We start from the raw sequence: 19583 nt of genomic DNA, 5'->3' as shown, positions 1-19583 counted from the left end.
TTTTTTTTTTTTTTTTTTGTGAAACGGAATCTTGCTCTGTCACCCAGATCCAAGTGCAGTGGCACAATCTCGGCTTACTGCAACCTCCACCTCCCCGGTTCAAACGATTCTCCTGCCTCAGCCTCCCCGAGTAGCTGGGATTACAGGCACACATGACCACACCTAGCTAATTTTTGTATTTTAAGTAGAGATGGGGGTTTCTCCATGTTGACCAGGCTGGTCTTGAACTCCTGACCTCAGGTGATCTACCCACCTCAGCCTCCTGAAATGCTGGGATTACAGGCGTGAGCCACCATGCCCGGCTGGCCTGGCACTTTTGTGGCCATTACTCTGGGGCTGTAGCTCTTTGAAGAGCCCTGTGAGAGCAGCTGTAGAGAGGTCACAGCCTGGGGTGTGCCCCCGGTTGCAGCCTGGGCCATGGCTCGGGTGCTCCGGGGAACATACAGTGGCCCTCAGTACCCCATCTATCTGCCTGTCATCAAACAACCCCACCCCCACCTCTGTCCAGGTAGGCTTTTGCTGGCAGAGGAATGGACAGCTCACCCCGCCAGTGTCTCCCAGCCCCAGGGAGTTGTGGACACAGAGATTACAGAATCCAAATCCCTACACTCCTGCTTCCTAGGTGGACTTGAGGTGGGGGTCCTCAGTCAGGCAGCACTCTGTGGCCGACTCCACCTTGACTTGCTTCGGAAATCATGAAGGCAGAGCCCTAACCTTGGAGAGGATTATAGGTGTGAGCATGGGAGGCTGGGGGTAGAGGGTGCCCTGGCCCATCCCCACATTCACAGACCCCCTATAATGCCAGCGATGTGAAGGCAGGACGAGAGGAGGCAGAATGCCAGCTGGGATGGTGGGTGGGCTCCCCTGCAGCCCTACAGGTGGCACCTGGGCATTGCTATTCTCAGAAGTCACGTCATTGCCTGGCAGTGTCAGAAGCTGGCATGGCTTGGGGGAGGGGGCAGCTGCAATGCTGAGGAGGCTGGCAAAAAAACACTTTCCTCCTTCACTGAAATTTTACAGATCTTTCCTGAGAGCCCACTAGGTACCAGGTTCAGGAGGGTTCACGGAAAGAATGCGGCACGACCCCGCTGCCCTTCCCTCATCCCAGACTCACACTAGAGTGGAAAAGCAGGGTCAGCCAGAATCAAGATGCAAGCACAGAGCCTCCAGGTTCCAGGCAGGGAGAAGATGGTTAGGGTGGGGCCCTCTTTGTCCACTGCTCACCTTCCAAAGCCCACTGGGCACAGCCCCATGGTGCCAGGCCACCGGCAGTGACCAGGGCTTCAGACCCCTGCTACAGCTGCCACTCTGTGGGCATGCAAGAAAAACATGGTCCCTATAAATAGATGAATCCCCAATGTGGTTTGGCTTCAGTGCCTGTTATGGGCGGCGTGGTGTGCTGGTGAGTCTGCCTGTAACAGCGCGAACACTGACAACAGTGACAGTGAGCCGTTTCCTGCATGCTGTGCTCTGCAGGCCCCAGGTGCCCTCAGATCCATCATCTGCAGCGCAGCCTGAGCAGATTCTGGAGAGAGCTCATCCTGGCCTGGCTGTGCTATAGATACTGATGGTAATTATTAGGGGGAGTGGCAAGATGCCTGACAAGGAATGTGAGCATGTACACATGTGTGTGCACTATTGTGTATGTGTGGCTAGCCAGCAGAACCAGCACCTACCACCATCAACCCCTGAAAGAGTGCCCGGCATGTAAGAGGTGCTCATTCATCACTTGTTGAATAAGTAAATGAATGAATGAATGAATGAATGAATGCTTGTATGGGTGCTGTGGGAGGGCTGCCACTAAGTTTTAGAAGCAGTTTTAGATTTAGAAGCAGGCTTCTGAGCCAGGCATGGTGGCGTGCCAGTAGTCCCAGCTACTTGGGAGGCTAAGGTGAGAGGATCCCTTGAGCCCAGGCATATGAGGCTGCAGTGATCTATGATCATGCCACTGCACTCCAGCTTGGGCAATAGCGTGAGGCCTGGCTCTTAAAAATATTATTATTATTATTATTATTATTACTATTATTACTATTATTACTATTATTCTGAGACGGAGTTTCACTCTTGTCACCCAGGCTGGAGTGCAGTGGCGTGATCTTGGATCACTGCAATCTCCGCCTTGAAGGCAGAGCCCTGATCTTGGAGAGGATTGTAGGTGTGAGCAAAAACAAATATTATGAAGCCTCTACTATGTACCAGTCATGGTGCAAGCGCCCAGGTATACAGTGATGATCAGAACTGACAGGGTCCTTGCCCTTAGAGAGCTTACTTTGTAGAGAGAAGATATAAATTAAATTATCCCACACACATACAACTACATGAAAGAATATGGAGAAGCTAAGGCTGAGACTTTCTGCAGTGAGGTCGGGAGATACTCACGCCTGCTAAAGTTCAAGCCACACAATATCCCAAAAGACTTGGAAGCGCAACCGAGGTCATGATCTGCCAGCCTCCAGCATTTCTCAGCTGCGAGTACCGTAACTAGCTCACCAGTCAGAAAGGCTTTGCAGTCTAGGATTTCTGCCCAGCCAATGAGCTGCCTCTGAAAACAGCTTTCTGTAGAAATCCTCCGTAAAAAGTCCTCTCCTGGCCGGGTACGGTGGCTCATGTCTGTAATCCAAGTACTTTGGGAGGCCGAGGTGGGCGGACCACCTGAGGTCAGGAGTTGGAGACCAGCGTGGCCAACATAGTGAAGCTCCCTCTCTACTAAAAATACAAAAATTATCTGGGCATGTTGGCGGGTGCCTGTAATCCCAGCTACTCAGGAGAGGCTGAGGCAGGAGAATTGCTTGAACCTGGGAGGCGGAGGTTGCAGTGAGCTGAGATCGCACCACTGCACTCCAGCTTGGGCGACAGAGCAAGACTTCATCTTAAAAAAAAAAAAAGAAGAAGAATTCTCTCCTCTACTTGCCTCCTGGGACGCTCTTCAGGGCTGTCCTGATCCCTTGTACCTTCCACTCTGTTGTGAGTCTGGGATGAGGGAAGGGCAGTGGGGCCGTGCCACATTCTTTCTGTGAAGCCCCCTGAACCTGGTACCTAGTGGGCTCTCAGGAAAGACCTGCAAAATTTCAGTGAAGGAGGAAAGTGACTTTTTGCCAGCCTCCTCAGCATTGCAGCTGTCCCCTCCCCCAAACAAAGAATTGCAATTCTTTGTTTCCCAAATAAACCCAAATAAACCCTATTTATTTGTTTCCCAAATAAACCCTATTTCCTTTGACCTCCATGTCAATCTCTTTTTAGTTAGCAATAGCAAGTTGCAACAAATAGTTTGAAGGGAAAGTATAGGATGCTACAAGACAGTATAGCAGCAGGGTGGGTCCTGAATCGATGCAGGTGGTCAGGACAGACCTGTCTTGGGGAGGGACGTTTCATACAGGTACAAAGGGAGACCTGAAGGATGAACTGACATGATGAATGGGGAGGACAGCTGTGCAAGATACAGAGAATAGCATGTGCAAAGGCCCTGGGGCAGAGAAGAGTGTGGTGGTTTGCTTGAGGAGCTGACCAAAGGCCAGTACGGCTGGAATATAGTGAGTGATGAAGAGCATGGGAAGAGAGGGAGTGGAAGGGGTCAGATCGCATGGGGCCTCATGGGCTGTGCTGTGGACTTTGGATTTTTATCTTAAGTGTGGTGGAATGATACTGGAAGGTTTTAAGCAGAGGAGTGGGTGACATGATCCAGTTAGACTTGCATGGTCCAGGAGAGAGAGGATGATGGCTATGACCAGGTGGGGCCCCTGGGGTGGTGTGGGAAATAGGGAGCTGTGGGATACAGTGGCGGCATGGATTGGACGTGAGTGAAAGTGAGCAGACCCAGTGATGCTGAAGAACCCTGCAGTGGCAGGAAGGGAGGGAGGATGGGGTCAGGGAGTGGGACATTCGGATGGGTGGTATTGGAGGGGGTGATGACTGGGTTGACCAAGGGACTTGGTGCCTGAGGTGGAATATGAGGCAATAAGAAAGTCAAGAATCTGAGAGACCGGGGGTTGATGGTTCATCCACACAGCTGCAGGAACCCCCAAAGATGAGTTATGAAAGCAAAAAGCTGGAAACAACCAAAATGCCCAGCTATTAGGGGTGGTGAAGTAGATTATGATGAACCCACCGGGCAGAATATGTTACAGCCACTAACAATGTGGGTTGTACACACCAAGCAGCATGGAAACTCTTTCTGTCCTACTTACTATTACACGGGAGAGAAACTCCAACCTCAGGGATGTCTGACTCTGCCAGGAGAAAACTTCCTTATTCATTTAACACTCTTTATTGAAGTGCAAGGTACAAATAGAACAGAAAAGTACATCAGCCACCAGTGTCCATCTCAGTGAGTTTCGCCATCTAGCCAGCGCCTAGAACAAGAGAAACGGTGGGGTTTCTAGGTCTTTTACAATGCGTTTGTGTCCGTTTTGTATGAAAGAAACCAATTTTAAAACATTGGCAGAGGCTTGGCTTTCAGTGTGCAGCCCCGGGGGAAGGAGGCTCAGCCCCTGAAGCCGTGCGCTCACGGGGGAGCTGCTGTTGGCTCTGCTTTTCCTCGCCCAAGTTGTCTGTCACCATGGGGAGAATAAAGTGGCCCCATGGCCGATACTGACCCCAGGGTGAGGGGAGAGGATGGGGCGGGGACACTGGTGTCCCTCCCTCCCTCTCGGCCTCCCCGTCCCAGCTCCCTGAGTCTTCGGGTGATCCTTGGGTGTCTCACACCTGTCCCTGCTTCCTTCCCACAGGTGGAAAAACTTGTGAAATATTTGGATCCCAACGACCTGGGGAGAATCAACTTCAAGGACTTTTGCCGGGGGGTGTTTGCCATGAAAGGTGAGGTCTTCTGGGGAGGCTTTCCCAGGTGCTTTCAGGTCCTGCCCAGCTGGGGAAGCTGGTGTGGCTGGGGACCCAGCCTGGATTCCTCCCGACAGGGGTCCCAGAGCCCAGGATGGGCCAGAAGTCGGTTCTGCCTCTGGCTTCCTGGGGGGCAGAGGGAAGGACACAGCTGCCCCAGCCGCGGGGGCTGTGATCTCACCCGTGGAGGTCACTTCTGCCCTTCCCCTTGTCTGCCTGCCTCTGGAAAAAGCCTCCCTCCTTGCTTTTCTGCCCTCTTCCTCTGTCTCCCGCTCTGGGATGACCAAACTCAAGGAGTCTCCTGGGCAAACCTGGACAAAGTGCTGGTCACCCAACTGCCCGCCTCCCTCTGAGCTGCTTTTGTGTCCTCCCTCCTCCCACCTCCTTTTTTTTTTTTGAGACAGGGTCTGGCTTTGTCACCCAGACTACTGGAGCACAGTGCCACTATCATGGCTCCCTTCAGCCTCAACCTCCTGGGCTCAAGCAATCCTCCTGCCTCAGCCTCCTGAGTAGCTGGGACTACAGGAGGTACACCACCACGCTGGGTAATTTTTCGTTTTTTTTTTTTTTTTTTTTTGAGACGGACGTCTCGCTCTGTCGCCCAGGGGCTGGAGTGCATGGGCCGGATCCTCAGCTCACTTGCAAGCCCGCCTCCCAAGTTTACGCCATTCTCCCTGCCTCAGCCTTCCCTGAGTAGGGCGGAACACAGGCGCACACCCACCTCGCCCGGCTGTTTTTTGTATTTTTTAGTAAGAGACGGGTTTTCACCATGTTAGCCCAGGATTTTCGGTCTCGATCTCCTGACCTCGTGATCCCGCCGCTCGGCGGCCTCCCAAAGTGCTGGGATTACAGGCTTGAGCCACTGCACCCGGCCTAATTTTCGTATTTTAAGTAGAGATGGAGTTTCATCACGTTGCCCAGCCTGGTCTTGAACTCCTGAGATCAAGTGGCCCTCCCACCTTAGCCTCCCAAAGTGCTGGGATTACAGGCATCGGCCTCCATGCCCTGCCCTCTCTTCCTCTTAATTCTTCCTAATTCCTGCCTTTCTTACTTGCTCCCCCTTCCAGCTTTAGGGGGACACTATAAATCCCTCTGTCTTGTCCCAAAAATTCAAAGGCCAGTTGTGAGAAACTTGCAGGAATCAGAATATGGCCACTCACACTTACTACTAAGCTGTTTATCTGAGACAGTGAAGGCCAGGCACCGTGGCTCACACCTGTAATCCCAGCACTTTGGGAGGCTGAGGCAGGCAGATGGCTTGATCTCAGGTGGATCACTTGAGTCCAGGAGTTTGAGACCAGCCTGGCCAACATGGCAAAACCTCGTCTCTACAAAAAATACAGAAAAATTAGCTGGGCATTCTGGTGTGTGCCTGTGGTCCCAGCTACCTGAGAGGCTGAGGTGGGAGAATCACCTTAGCCCAGGAAGTCAAGGCTGCAGTGAGCTGACGTCATGCCGTTGCACTCCAGCCTGGGTAACGGAGTAAGACCCTGTCTCAAAAAAGAAAAAAATCTGAGACAGTGGCATAGATCACCAGCCAGGTGGGCTTGCTAAGACCTCCCTACTAGCTGCAGAGAGAATGCAGTCACATCTGGAGTCCCAGGGTGTCTGGTTATCTGTAAAGGAAGCCGTGGTTTCCTGTCCGTGGCTCAGATCAAGGTGAGCCCTTTTCTGTGGGGTGCCTGTGAACCCTGGGAGGGTGGAAGGATGCAGGGTGAGGGATGAAGGGAAACGAAGACACGGTGCAGGGGCCACAGAACACAGAAGGCACCCAGGGAAGGTTTTCTGCGTGGATTTGACAATGGGCCACTGCAGGCTGTACCTGCCATGTGCCTGTGCCAGGCGTTTTGTCAGGTCCCCCTCCCGTGTTCAGTACAACCTTGGAGCATTTGGTTGGGAACTCAGGAGCGAGGCCAGCTGTGTACAGAGTCAGCAGGAACTGGAGCTGTCCTGGAGCGGCGCTGTCCTGGATGTCCCAGGGTCTGCAGGACGCAGAGGGTGCCCAGCCTCAAAGGAATGGATGTGTTTGCTTTCTCCAGAGGCTGGCAGAGTTGTTAGGAGTCCCTGCGAGCCAAGTGGGCAGCACTAACTTAGGTCCCCTCCCCCAGGAAGGCCTCCTTCTTCCCTGTGTCCCCAGCCTGCCCTCTGCATGTGGGAGTTAGTCCCAGAGGACAAGGGCCTCTTGCAGCTCCCTGCACAGTGCCCTGAGCTGAGTTCCCCACCGCCTGGGCTCCATCCCTGCCTTCCAGTGCTCAGCTGGCCTCCTGGAGCCTCGGGCCCCCACCTCAGCCCTTCCTGCCCCATGCCCATTAGTTAGAAGCAGAGCAGCCGTCCCAGGCTGAGGCTCAACCTCTCACCGTCCCTTGTGTCTGCCTGTCTGCACAGGGTGCGAGGAGCTTCTGAAGGATGTGCTATCGGTGGAGAGCGCCGGGACTCTGCCGTGCGCGCCAGAGATCCCAGACTGCGTGGAGCAGGTAAGGCTTGGGGGGCCTCTAGGATCTCCATGGCTCTGCCTCCTCCTTGGTCTCGCCTTTGCTCCATTTTCAGTATCTGGGAGAATCCAGAACCTCCCTCTGAGGACCCTTCTTGAGCATCAAAGTCAAGAAATAGTTTTTGGAACAGGAGCCCTGAGGCCCCATTGGGAAGCCCCAGCAGAGTGTGTAACAGCTGGGGGTCCCCACCCAGCAACTCTGTTCCCCATCTGTGGCACGGAGGAGAAACTGAGTTCCAGAGAGGGAAAGTGACAAGTGGGGGGGAGGCAGGACTGGAATTGTTTCCTTTTCTCCTGCACCATCGCTCTCTGAGGTGAACGCTTCCTGTTTGTTTTCAAACAACAATGAATTCTCCAATTCTCTGACACTAACTGGTGTCCAGCAGTCAGTTCCACCTGCCACTAACTACCCAGCATTAGCACAGACTTCACAAGTCAAGGTCAGCCCCATGAGACTGCCCCACTTCCCATGCCAGCTGCGGTTCTTCCTGGATAACTGCAAACACAGGGTTCTCAGTACTCCCTCTCTCAGGCTGGGTAATTCACTAGAAACACTTAGGAAATGGTTGTACTTAGGATGATCAGCGTATTACAAAGGGTACAACTCAGGAATAGCCACGCGGAAGAGATGTACAAGACAGGGTATGGGGAGTGGGGGTGCAGAGCTTCCGTACCTTCAGGGGCACTGCCTCCCAGCACATCACCAGCACCCAGGCTCTCTGCAACTCATTGTTTGAGAATTTGTAGGCCTGGCATGGTGGCTGATGCTTGTAATCCCAGCACTTTGGGAGGCTGAGGCAGGAGGACAGCTTGAACCCAGGAGTTTGAGACCAGCCTGGGCAAGATAGTGAGACCCTGTCTCTACAAAAAAATTTAAAATTAGCTGGATGTGGTGGTGCACACCTGTAGTCCCAGCTACTGGGAGACTGAGGTGCGAGGAGCACTTGAGCCCAGCAGTTTGAGACTTCAGTGAGCTGTGATTGTGCTACTGCACTCCGGCCAGCCTGGGTGACAGAGCCAGACTCATCTCCAAAACTAAAACAGTTTTTACAACCCGGTCTCCAGCCCGTCTCCTGTGCCTGGAGGTTGGGGGTAGGTGGGAAGGTGAGGAAGTTCCCACCTCATTGTATGCTTGGTCTTTCTGGTGACCAGCCCCATCCTGAAGCTCTGTATCAGGAAGTGGGACAAAGACCACAGTCCCCAAGCCTCTGTTTTACTGTTATCATCACCTGATGGCGTGTTTCTTTTTTTTTTTTTTTGAGATGGAGTCTCGCTCTGTTGCCCAGGCTGGAGTGCAGTGGCGCAGTCTCGGCTCACCGCAAGCTCCGCCTCCCGGGTTCACGCCATTCTCCTGCCTCAGCCTCCTGAGTAGCTGGGACTACAGGCGCCCGCCACCTCGCCCGGCTAGTTTTTTGTATTTTTTTAATAGAGACGGGGTTTCACCATGTTCGCCAGGATGGTCTCGATCTCCTGACCTCGTGATCCGCCCGTCTCGGCCTCCCAAAGTGCTGGGATTACAGGCTTGAGCCACCGCGCCCGGCCATGGTGTCTTTCTTATAAAACTTTGAACTAGTTTTCCAAACAGTGCAGCTTCATCCTACAGAGAAATAGTTTAAGGTGCACAAGCTGACAGCCAGCGAGGTCCCTCCTGGTGGCGACACCCAAAACTAGAAGAGAATGATTTTGATTTCTCACCCAGTCCAACCCCCAATCCTTTTCCCCAGTTCTGATGGGTGCCTCCGCCGGCCCCCAAAACATGAGTATGTTTATAGCTGAAGGAGATCCAGGACCCCAGAGGCTGCTTTGGCCGATGGTAGGCCTCTTGGAATCCAGCTGGGTCATAGGGCCAGGGTTGGGTTCCCTGGGCAGGACTGGAGGAGGGACAGTCCACAGAGAGGGACACAGTGCTGAGGGCTGCCAGTCCACGGCGGCAGAGACCAAAGCCAGGCACCAACTGTGGCTAGGCCTCAGGCTGCTCTGCTCAAAGCAAGAGCCCTCAGGGATGCGTGGAGATAGCTGGGCTCCAGGTCCATGCCCATGCCAGCAGTGGTGGCTCCAGGCCTGTCTTGATGGGTCCAGCAAGGAGGGGTTGAATATGTATTTGGGTCCAGCTAATGGAACCAGGCTTAGGGTAGAGGACCCCTACTGTGGGACAAATACTGAGTGCCCCAGGAAGTTTGTGGGGAGGCCCTTCCTGGATTGCTGAGCAGGAGGCAGCGTGCAGAGGTGTGCAGGACTGGATTCACACCCACGTGGGCCACCCAGGACAGGCCATGGAACCCGAGCACATTCTTCTCAACCCCACTGAGCCTCAGTGTCCTCAGCTGTAAAACAGGGCTTGCCACGCCAATCTGGAGGGTCTGTTGTGAAAGGTCAGTGGGAAGACAGACCCCTAATATGTGCTAATTCCTCACCGCCTGCTGCCGTACGAAAATAGTGCTGAAGTTACCGTTTGCATTTTTCAGTTTACCTTTGAATACTGGTGTTGCAAAATTATGTCAAAGTAAAGCCCTGCCTCAAGAACTGCAGGGCGGAGTGGAGCCGAGGGCTGGGGTGGGTGGGGAGTGCGGGTAGGGATGGCGGTTCCCTGCAGTCTTTGGCTACTTTTGTGGCCCCCACATTCTGCCATTCACACCTCTGGAAAAGATGGCACGTGGAGAAAAGGTGAGCAGGGGGCACAGAAGAGCGGGCCTCCACCAAGGTACTCGTTTTTGTAAACTGATAATGTTTTCCTCTGAAGTCTAGAGGTTATGGGAAAGTAGAAAGAAAGACCGCATCAGCCTATCTCAGCGAGCCTGGTGCTTCTCCTCATTTGTTCGTGGGACTTTGCAATCCTATAGGTGTTTGTTGCTTTGGGTTTTAAGCTTCTCGTGAACTGCTTTCTGCCCTCCATGGAGGCCTGGCCCCAGCTTGGGTGACCAGAGCCTAATGAGATGGCAGTAGGTGGGGGCACAGTGGCAGCCTTGTTCATTATGCTCGCTGGGGCTGCTTGGTTGACCTGGGCTCCGTTCCCTACCATGGGCTCCTGCGTGTTGGCAGGGAGAGGAAGGGGGCACAATCCGAAGACCAGCCTGACCGAGCAGACGGCTTCTGGGTTGTGAATGAGTCCCCTTCCTGGCTCAGGCTCCTGTAGTAGCAGGGTCAAGACCACAGCTCTGCAGATGAGGTGTCAGAGTGGGCCAGACGGGGCAGGTCCGAATTTCTCAGGCCCGGCCCTGCTGTGTCTTAGCTGTCCCCTAGGGGTCAGTCTGAGACCGAGAAGAAGCAGTGCCTGGATCACTAAGTGGGCTTCCCAGATACCCCCAGGGAATGCAAACCTAAGGCATGGTTTGAGGAGGTGTGAGGATGACACACAGATGGGATGGCAGGCCTCCACCCCTGTGCTGTGCTTGTGTGCTGGGAAATGAAGCTTGTCTTTTGGGCACACCCCCTTCTTCCCAGGGTGTGGATGGAGACCTCTGATGTCACCACTGGATGTGGCTCATAGTTAAAGCAGTGAATGCTTGAGTGCTGGCTGGTGGGCGAGCCGCTGCTACCTGGCCCCTGAGAGTGCCCTGCCCTTCTCGTCCCCCTCTCAGGCCCCGAGAAGCCCCTAGCATTGGACATCAGTCAGGGACCCCTGGGGCTGCTGTCCAGACCTCAGGCCAGTGCGAGTCTATCCCAGACAGTTGATGCCTGGATGCACCAGTTCCTGACCTTACTGGATGTGGCTCCACCTGCATCCCCAGAGCCCTGTGAAACCCTGGCACAGGGAAACTTTGAGTCTTGGGAACCCCAACTGTTGAGCAGGCTGTTGAGTGAGTTTCCTGACCCAGAGAAATTTGCTTCTGGTCAAAGGGAATGCTAGGTGTGTCCTGAAGGACTCTCCAGGGTCCCTGGGTACATGCCTGGGGTCCCTGGAATCGCCCTGGGAGTCCCTCTGAGACTGTCCTGCTCAGGCTGCCCATCAGCCCCCAGTCCATATGCTATAGGGGCTCCTGTGGGGAGGGGGCATGGAGACACGTGGAGAGCGCCACACTCGGGTGCTAAAGGCAATGGGATAGTTGCTAGGGGCCCATGGCCACCCCTCGGCAGATGGTGATGTGAACCCTAACCCTGCAAGTGCTGTAATGCCCTGGGCTCCGTTCACCCACCCTATGGTGGATTAACAGGGAACCCCATTAAATGGAGAGGGCATCCGGCCACCTGCCGCTCCTGTGTAGCCACCATGCCAGCAAACAGTGTCAGTAGCCTCCAACCCAGAGAGTCATCCTCAGCGGCCCCTCATGCAGCTGTCTGGAGTCCTCCATTCCCCAGTCACCCCTGCCTCCCCCTCCCATCGCAGTCACTGCCACCCACCAACCAGGCGTCCTCCTGTCCTCAGCCTTCCTCTCTCCACACCCGCATACCACAGTTTGGCAGGCTCTCCCTAAGTTGCTGCTCTGATTTGTCACCCCACTCCTGGGACCTGTCCTTACCAAGGGATGAAAACCAACATCAGCTCCTACCCACTGCACCAGCCTCATCTCTCACCGAGGTGCGTCTCACACCTAAAACTGGCGATATCAAACCACTCCCTGTTTTCTGAGCAAGCCGTGTTCTCTCTTGCCTCTGAGCCTTTGCGTGAGTATTGTCTTTGTCGTAGGATGTCCTCCCTCCCACTTACTTGTCAGGAGCTAACGTCTACTCACCTTTTTAAGACTTACTTGGCAGGAGTGGTGGCTCATACCTATAATCCCAGCACTTTGGGAGGCTGAGGTAGGAGAATTGCTTGAGCCCAGGAGTTTGAGACCAGCCTGGACAATGTAGTGAGACTGCTTCTCTTTAAAAAAAATTTACTTAGGTACCACCTTCTCCAGGAAGCCTCCCTGGCTCCTTCTGCCCCAGCCCAAAGGAGAAGGACCTGCACTGAGCTTCCTGGGGGCCCTGCACCCTCTGTCACTGCCCGAACCTCACCTTTCATGACAGCCAGCCCCATGTCCACCCAGTGGCTGCAGGACTCAGGCTGAGCTCCTCCTTTTCACCCCCAGGACAGCACCCACAGCAAGCATCCTTATCCATGCTCCTTGAGTGTGTCTAAGTATTTCTAAGACTAGATATCTGGAAGTAGAATTGCTGTATCAAAGGGTATGTAGATTTTATATTTTAATAGATACGGATATAATTTTCTTCCACAAAGCCTGTACCGTGCGTATCATCCAAGCAGTATATGAGAGTGCCCCTTTCCCCATGGCCTTCGCCAACCCTGGAAGCCATCCATCCACCTGCTGGTATCCGGCTCAGCAGCCTGAAGGGAGGAAAGCCTGTTGCTGCCGTCCTCTGTGCTGCCTGGCTTCCTAGGGAGGCAGGCCGTCTTTTTCTTATCTTCCCATGCCCTCTGGATTTCTGCTTTTACAAATTAGCTATTCATATTCTTTGCCCGTGTTCGATATGGTTGTTTGTCTTTTCCTTACTGATTTATAAGAAATCTCTGTATATTCTGTTTTTTGCTTGTTTGTTTGTTTTTGAGGCAGTCTTGCTCTACTGCCCAGGCTGGAGTGCAGTGGCGCAATCTCAGCCAACTGCAACCTCTGCCTCCCGGGCTCAAGCAATCCACCTGCCTTGGCCCCACAATTAGCTGGTACCACAGGCACATGCCACTGCGTCCAGCTAGTTTTTGTTTTTGTTTGTTTGTTTGTTTTGGTAGGGACAGGGTTTTGCATGTTGCTCAGGCTGGTCTTGAACTCCTGTGCTCAGATGATCTGCCCATCTCAGCCTCCCAAAGTGCTGAGATTACAGGTGTGAGCCACAGCAACAGGTTGAAATCTCTGTATATCCTGATTATCAATCTTTATGCATTTTGCTTGTGTTTTAATCTTGTTTGGGGAGTGTTTTATTAGACAGAATGTTAATTCTGATGTCATTTATCAATCCTTTTAAACGATTTACATTTTGTGTATCATTTTGTGCCTTCTCTACCTCCAGGCTATAAACATATTCTTCTATATATTGTTTTCAGATACTTTTGAGAAAAAGAAGTATTTATGCTTAGCTCTTTGATCCACCTGGAGCTTATTTTTGCTTTTGGTGGGAGTAGAGATCTGGCACTCTTACTTCCTCAATATGGCCAGTGCTTTGAGTTCCTCACGTTGAATAGTCCCTCTTTCTCAATCAATTTGAAATGTTATCTTTATTGTATGCTAACTTGCCTGATAAACGTAGGTCTCTTTCTGGACTCTAGTCTGTTATATTGATTTGTCTACCTAATTTTAAGCCAAAGCTATAGTTTCAGTTACTCTTGCTTCATAGTTTGATATCTGATAGGGAAAGGCTCTCTCGTCCTTCTTTTCCATCCTTCTTTTTTTCCTTCAGGCTCATGCCTGTAATCCCAGCACTTTGGGAGGCCGAGGCAGGTGGATCACCTGAGGTCAGGAGTTCGAGACCAGCCTGACCAACATGATGAAACCCCATCTGTACTAAAAATACAAAAATTAACCAGGCATGGTGGCGCACGTCTGTAATCCCAGCTACTTGGGATGCTGAGGCAGGAGAATCACTTGAACCAGGGAGGTGGAGGTTGCAGTGAGCTGAGATCACGCCATTGCACTACAGCCTGGGCGACAATGCAAGACTCCATCACACACACACATACACATAAAAACAAAACAAACAAAAAAATACCTTTTTTGTTATTCTTACATATTTTCTCTTCTGGAACAGCCTATTTGTCAAGCTCTGTTACAAATCCTGCTGGAGATCTTGTTTGAAATTGAATTTGTGCATTAATTGAAGGAAATTGGCTTCTTTACAATATTGCATTCTGTCATCCAGGAATATATATCTCTCTTTATTTATTCTGGCCTTTTATGCCCTCTAAGAAAGTTTTTTGTTGTTGGTTTTTTTGTTTTTTTTGAGACAGTGTTTCGCTTTTATTGCCCAGGCTGGAGTGCAATGGCTAGATCTCCGCTCACTGCAACCTCTGCCTCCCAGGATGAAGTGATTTTCCTGCCTCAGCCTCCCTAGTAGCTGGGACTACAGGTGCCCATCACCATTCCCAGCTAATTTTTTGTATTTTCAGTAGAGATGGGGTTTCATCATGTCGGCCAGGCTAGTCTCGAACTCCTGACCTCAGGTGATCCGCCCACCTCAGCCTCCCAAAGTGCTGGGATTACAGGCATGAGCCACCACATCAGGCCGGAAAGTTTTATAATTTTCTTCAATAGGTTATGCACACTTTCTTCTTAGGGTGACTATATTTTGGAGTTTTTATTGCTGATATGTGTAGGATTGTTTTGCTATGAAATTTTATAATTGGTTACAACTGATGTATAGGATTGGTTTTCATTTTTGGTGTTAATCTTGTCATGATAACCCTGTTAAACTCTCCTTATTTTATTTATTTATTTATTTATTGAAACAGGGTCTCACTCTTATTGCCCAGACTGGAGTGCAGTGGCGTGATCTCGGCTCACTGCAGTCTCTGCCTCCGGGATACAAGCAATTCTCCTGCCTCAGCCTCTTGAATAGCTGGGATTACAGGCATCCACCACCACGCCCAGCTAAGTTTTGTACTTTTAGTAGAGATGGGTTTCACCATGTTGGCCAGGCTGGCCTCGAACTCCTGACCTCAGATGATCTGCCTGCTTCGGTCTCCCAAAGTGCTCGGATTACAGGTGTGAGCCTCCATGCCTGGCCCATTAAACTCTCTTTATATTTTAGTAGTTTATTTTTATGCTATTTTCTATCATGCTTAATTCTATATAACAAGGTAACCATGTTGCCATTTTAAATTTTAAATGGCAACATGATATTTCATCACATGAAGACAACCAAATTTATATACCAGTTCCTTATTGTTGGACATATATATGTGTGTGTGTGTGTGTGTGTGTGTGTGTGTGTGTGTGTGTGTGTGTATTTTTTTTTTCTTTGAGACGGAGTCTTGCTCTGTCCCCCAGGCTGGAGTGCAGTGGCGCAATCTCGGCTCACTGCAAGCTCTCCTCCCAGGTTCACGCCATTCTCCTGCCTCAGCCTCCCGAGTAGCTGGGACTACAGGCACCTGCCACCACACCCAGCTAATTTTTTTGTATTTTTAGTAGAGACGGGGTTTCACCATGTTAGCCAGGATGGTCTCGATCTCCTGACCTCGTGATCCTCCCACCTTGGCCTCCCAAAGTGCTGGGATTACAGGTGCGAGCCACCACGCCCAGCCAGGTGTATATATATTTTTAACGTAATTTGGGGAATTAACAAAAGCAGTATAATAATCATTCTCTTTTTTTTTTTTTTTTTTTTGAGGAACAAGGTTCGTCTTTTTGCCAGGCTGGAGTGCAATGGCACGATCTCGCTCACCGCAACCTCTGGCTCACTGGGTTCAAGCGATTTCCTGCTAGCCTTCTTCACCAGCATAATCATTTTTATAGCTAAGTTCTTTCCCCCAGCGAATCATAATTGGCTTTAAGTAACAGAGGTTGCAAATTAAGGACCCTGAGCCCAATCTAGGAGCCTGTTATTGTAAATAAAGATTTTACTGGACCAGCCCACACCATTTGTATCACTCTTTCTTGTGGGTGTTTTCCTCTACAGTGGCCAGAGCTGAAAAATTTGCCATGAGGCAAATGGACTGCAAACTAGAACTTATTTACTGTCTGCCTTTCAGAACAATTGCACCCATATGGTTTCAGGCAAATGGAAACTGTTTTATGAGAAGGATGCCAACAGGCTGGGCGCAGTGGTCACGCCTGCATCCCAGCACTTTGGGAGGCGGAGGGCAAGTAGTGACCTGAGGTCAGGAGTTTGAGACAGCTGACCAACGTTGTGAAACCCCATCTCTATAAAATACACGAAATTAGTCCAGGTGTGTGGGCCATACCTGTAATCCCAGCTCCTCGGAGAGGCTGAGCAGGGAGAATCCCTTGGACCCAGAGGCGAGGTTGCGTGAACTGAGATCGACCATCACTCCAGACCTGGGCAAAGAGTGGGGGACTCTGTCCAAAAAAGAAAGAAGAAAGAAGATCGAAAGAAGAAGAAAGAAAGAAGGGAAGGAAGGAAGGAAGGAAGGAAGGAAAAGAAGGAGGAAGGAAGGAAGAGGAAGGAAGGAGGAAGGAAGGGAGGAAAGAACAAGAAAGAGAAAAAGATGCAAAATATTAAAACTGCCTATGCCAAATTCCTCTGCAGGAATCCCATCAGGATTGCATCAGATTCCTGCTACCCTTTTGCTACTGGTGTTGCTGAGTTTTCTGATCCTTTAAATTTGAGATGCTAAAATTAGAACCCCTCTTTTGAATTATAATATGGTTTAACTTCTTAAAGTACATTTTTTGGTCACTAAGAGGGCTTTCTTCATGAATTGCCTGTCCACATTCTCCACCCCTGGCTATGTTTACTTCTATTGAGTTTTTTTTTAAGAACTGGAAATATAACTTTTTGACATACATTAAAGTTTTCCAGCTTGTTATTTATTTTAGCTTTGTTTATGACACCAAATTTAAAAATTTTTATAGCCAATTCAGCATTCTTTTGCTTTATGGCTTCAGCCTTTGGTGTAATGCTTATAAATGCTTTCCCGCCCAAGATTATGAAACTGTTGTTTTATTTTTGTGTATTTAATTTTTCTATTTAAAGCTATAATTCTTAGAACCGACTGTGATGTCTAGAGTGAGGTAGGGATCCAGTTTGCCTTTTTCCCGTCAGTTCCTCTTGCCCTCCCTCGCCTGGCTGTTCAGCAGCTTCTTGCTGGGCTATGCTTTCGCACGCAGTCCCCTGATGGCAGAGGAAACGAGGTTTGGCCCGGTGCAATGGCTCAGGCCTGGAATCCCAGCACTTTGGGAGGCCGAGGTGGGCTGATCACTTGAGGCGAGGAGTTCAAGACCAGCTTGGCCAACATGGTGAAACCCCATCTTTACTGGAAAAAAAAGAAAAAAGTTAGCCTGGCATGGTGGCACATGCCTATAATCCCAGCTACTTGGAAGGCTGAGCCACAAGAATCACTTGAACCCAGGAGGCGGAGGTTGCAGCCAGCCGAGATCGTGCCACTGCACTCCAGCCTGGGCGACAGAGCAAGATGCTGTCTAAAAAAGAAAAAAAAAGGGAATTGGGGTTTGCTGGGAACCCAGACCTGAGCCTGAGCCCAAAATGGCTGTTTTGCTCATGTTCAGAAGGGGCTTTGCCAAACTCTCATCTTTCCGGAAGTTTTTAAAATGATGATAACCTGTGCCTCTCTCTAGAACTTGCTGGGGAGGAGGCCTACAGCCTGAACACCTAAGCCCACCCTTGCTTCATTTCATCCATCCTGAAACAAGCATTTCTAAAACCACTCATGACAATGGCACTTATAAGTTCTAAAAATACTTTTCCTGACAAGCAGCACCGTGATTCACTGCGCTGCTGGAGGTGTGGGTGGGGCGCCATGCTCCCACTGGTGTGGTGGCAGGAGGGAGTTTCAGAGCTCAGGGAAGGAGCCTTTCTACTTATATCTGGCCCCAATATATTTTTCTGTGTTTCAACACCCTCTCCCGCCTTCCAAAGAGAAAAAAAAAAATCTACTTATCCCAAGCTTCAGAGCTTCTGTAAGATCCTCAATTTGTATCTTTGGGTAATAACTCAACTGATTAAGCCAAAGGTGGCTGGGACAGAAGCAGTGCAGATATGGAAGCCCCTTTTGTTTGTTGCCTCAGCCTGGTCTGCCCTGGACCATGTGTCTCCTACCTCCTGCCCCTGACCATCCCTACCCTAGAGAGGCTAAGCTGAGCTGGCCGGCGAGTGCTATTTCCCACGGCCACCTCCTGCCCCTGATATCCAAGTCCACATATATCTTTAGAACCTACTCACCAAGTTAGAGCTTGATAAAACTCTGGAGAGGCTCCTTACATCCTGTCTTTTTAAAGCTGAGCAGGAGGGAAAAGTTTGGGTTTTATGACCCTGTAGGACATTAACCACCTTCGTATGTGCCGTTCCAGTCTCATTTCAGCATCCTTTCTTTCCCTGATGACACACAGACTTTGATCCCTCCCCTTCTCCTTTGGACCAGCTATCCCTACCTGCGGCTTCCCTCATTAATGAGTCTAGCATGGTGCATTTTTGAAGCAGTAACTGTGGGAAACACACAAACACAATCACATGAGGGCAGATGTTCTCCAAGACAGCGCGGTCGAAACCAGTGAGGACTCTGGGTCAGCAGGACCTGGGGTGCTTCATGTGTCAGAGGCTGAACTGGAATCTCAGTGGAGATTCTACACCCACCATTCAGTTTATAAACCTCTGAGGGCCCAGGCTCCTGCTGCAGAAGGTGCAGGAATAAAGAGTAGATCACTTTTACTAAATAAAGACCTACAGAGTTGGCTTTGTCTCCAACTTTTTATTTTGAAAATTTTCAATCTTCAGAAAATTTTAAGAGCAGAACAATGAATCCACATATATCCTTCGCTTGGATGACCAGTTGTTAACATGCCGCTAAACTTAGTTTCTCTGCCCCTTTGTTTGTTGGTGGGGTGTATGTGCATACACACTACTTTTTTTTCTGGACCATACGAAAGTTAGTTGCGGACATGACACTTCATCCTTAAATACTTGGCCATTGCTAAGAAGAAGGACACTCTCCTATGTGACCACAATATAGTTATCACTTGCAGGAAACTTAACATTGGCACAATTTGTTACCCACTATAAAATCTACATTCAAAATTTCCAATTTATATATATATATATATATTTTTTTTTGAGGTGGAAACTTGCTCTGTCGCCCAGGCTGGAGTACAATGACACGATCTCCGCTCACCGCAGCCTCCGCCTCCTGGGTTCAAATGATTCTCCTGCCTCAACCTCCCGAGTAGCTGGGACTACAGGCACCCACTACCACGCCCGGCTAATTTTTGTATTTTTAGTAGAGCTGGGGTTTCACCATGTTGGCCAGGCTGGTCTCAAACTCCTGACCTCGTGATCCACCTGCCTCGGCCTCCCAAAGTGCTGGGATTACCGGCATGAGCCACCACACCTGGTCCCTCCCAGAAATAATTTTATAGCTTTTATTTGTATCTCAAATCTAATCCAGGATCACATAGTTTAGATGCCATGTTTCTTTAGCTTCCTTTAATCTAGAAGAGTTCCTCGGCCTTTGTTTTATTTTCTTTCTTTCTATTTTTTTTTTTTTTTTATACTTTAAGTTCTAGGGTACATGTGCATAACGTGCAGGTTTGTTACATATGTATACTTATGCCATGTTGGTGTGCTGCACCCATCAACTCGTCAGCACCCATCAATTCGTCATTTACATCATGTATAACTCCCCAATGCAATCCCTCCC

General features: G+C 50.4%; 1 protein-coding gene across 1 annotated transcript in view; it reads left to right on the top strand.

Annotated features, from left to right (window-relative positions):
- The window catches only part of RAB11FIP4 (RAB11 family interacting protein 4), a 149895-nt gene that overhangs the window by 36096 nt on the left and 94216 nt on the right, over positions 1–19583 (top strand). Inside the window, exons 2-3 of the mRNA XM_017890941.1 lie at positions 4725–4812; positions 7219–7307. Of these exons, the coding sequence (XP_017746430.1) occupies positions 4806–4812; positions 7219–7307 (96 nt within the window). The 5' untranslated portion in view covers positions 4725–4805. The remainder of the gene's footprint in view (positions 1–4724; positions 4813–7218; positions 7308–19583) is intronic.

The sequence above is a fragment of the Rhinopithecus bieti genome, unplaced genomic scaffold (genome assembly GCF_001698545.2).
Source record: "Rhinopithecus bieti isolate Rb0 unplaced genomic scaffold, ASM169854v2 scaffold_19652, whole genome shotgun sequence".
NCBI classification, from domain to species: Eukaryota; Metazoa; Chordata; class Mammalia; order Primates; family Cercopithecidae; genus Rhinopithecus; species Rhinopithecus bieti.
The sequence above is the reverse complement of the archived record's forward strand: the minus strand, read 5'-3'. Positions and strand labels throughout refer to the sequence as shown.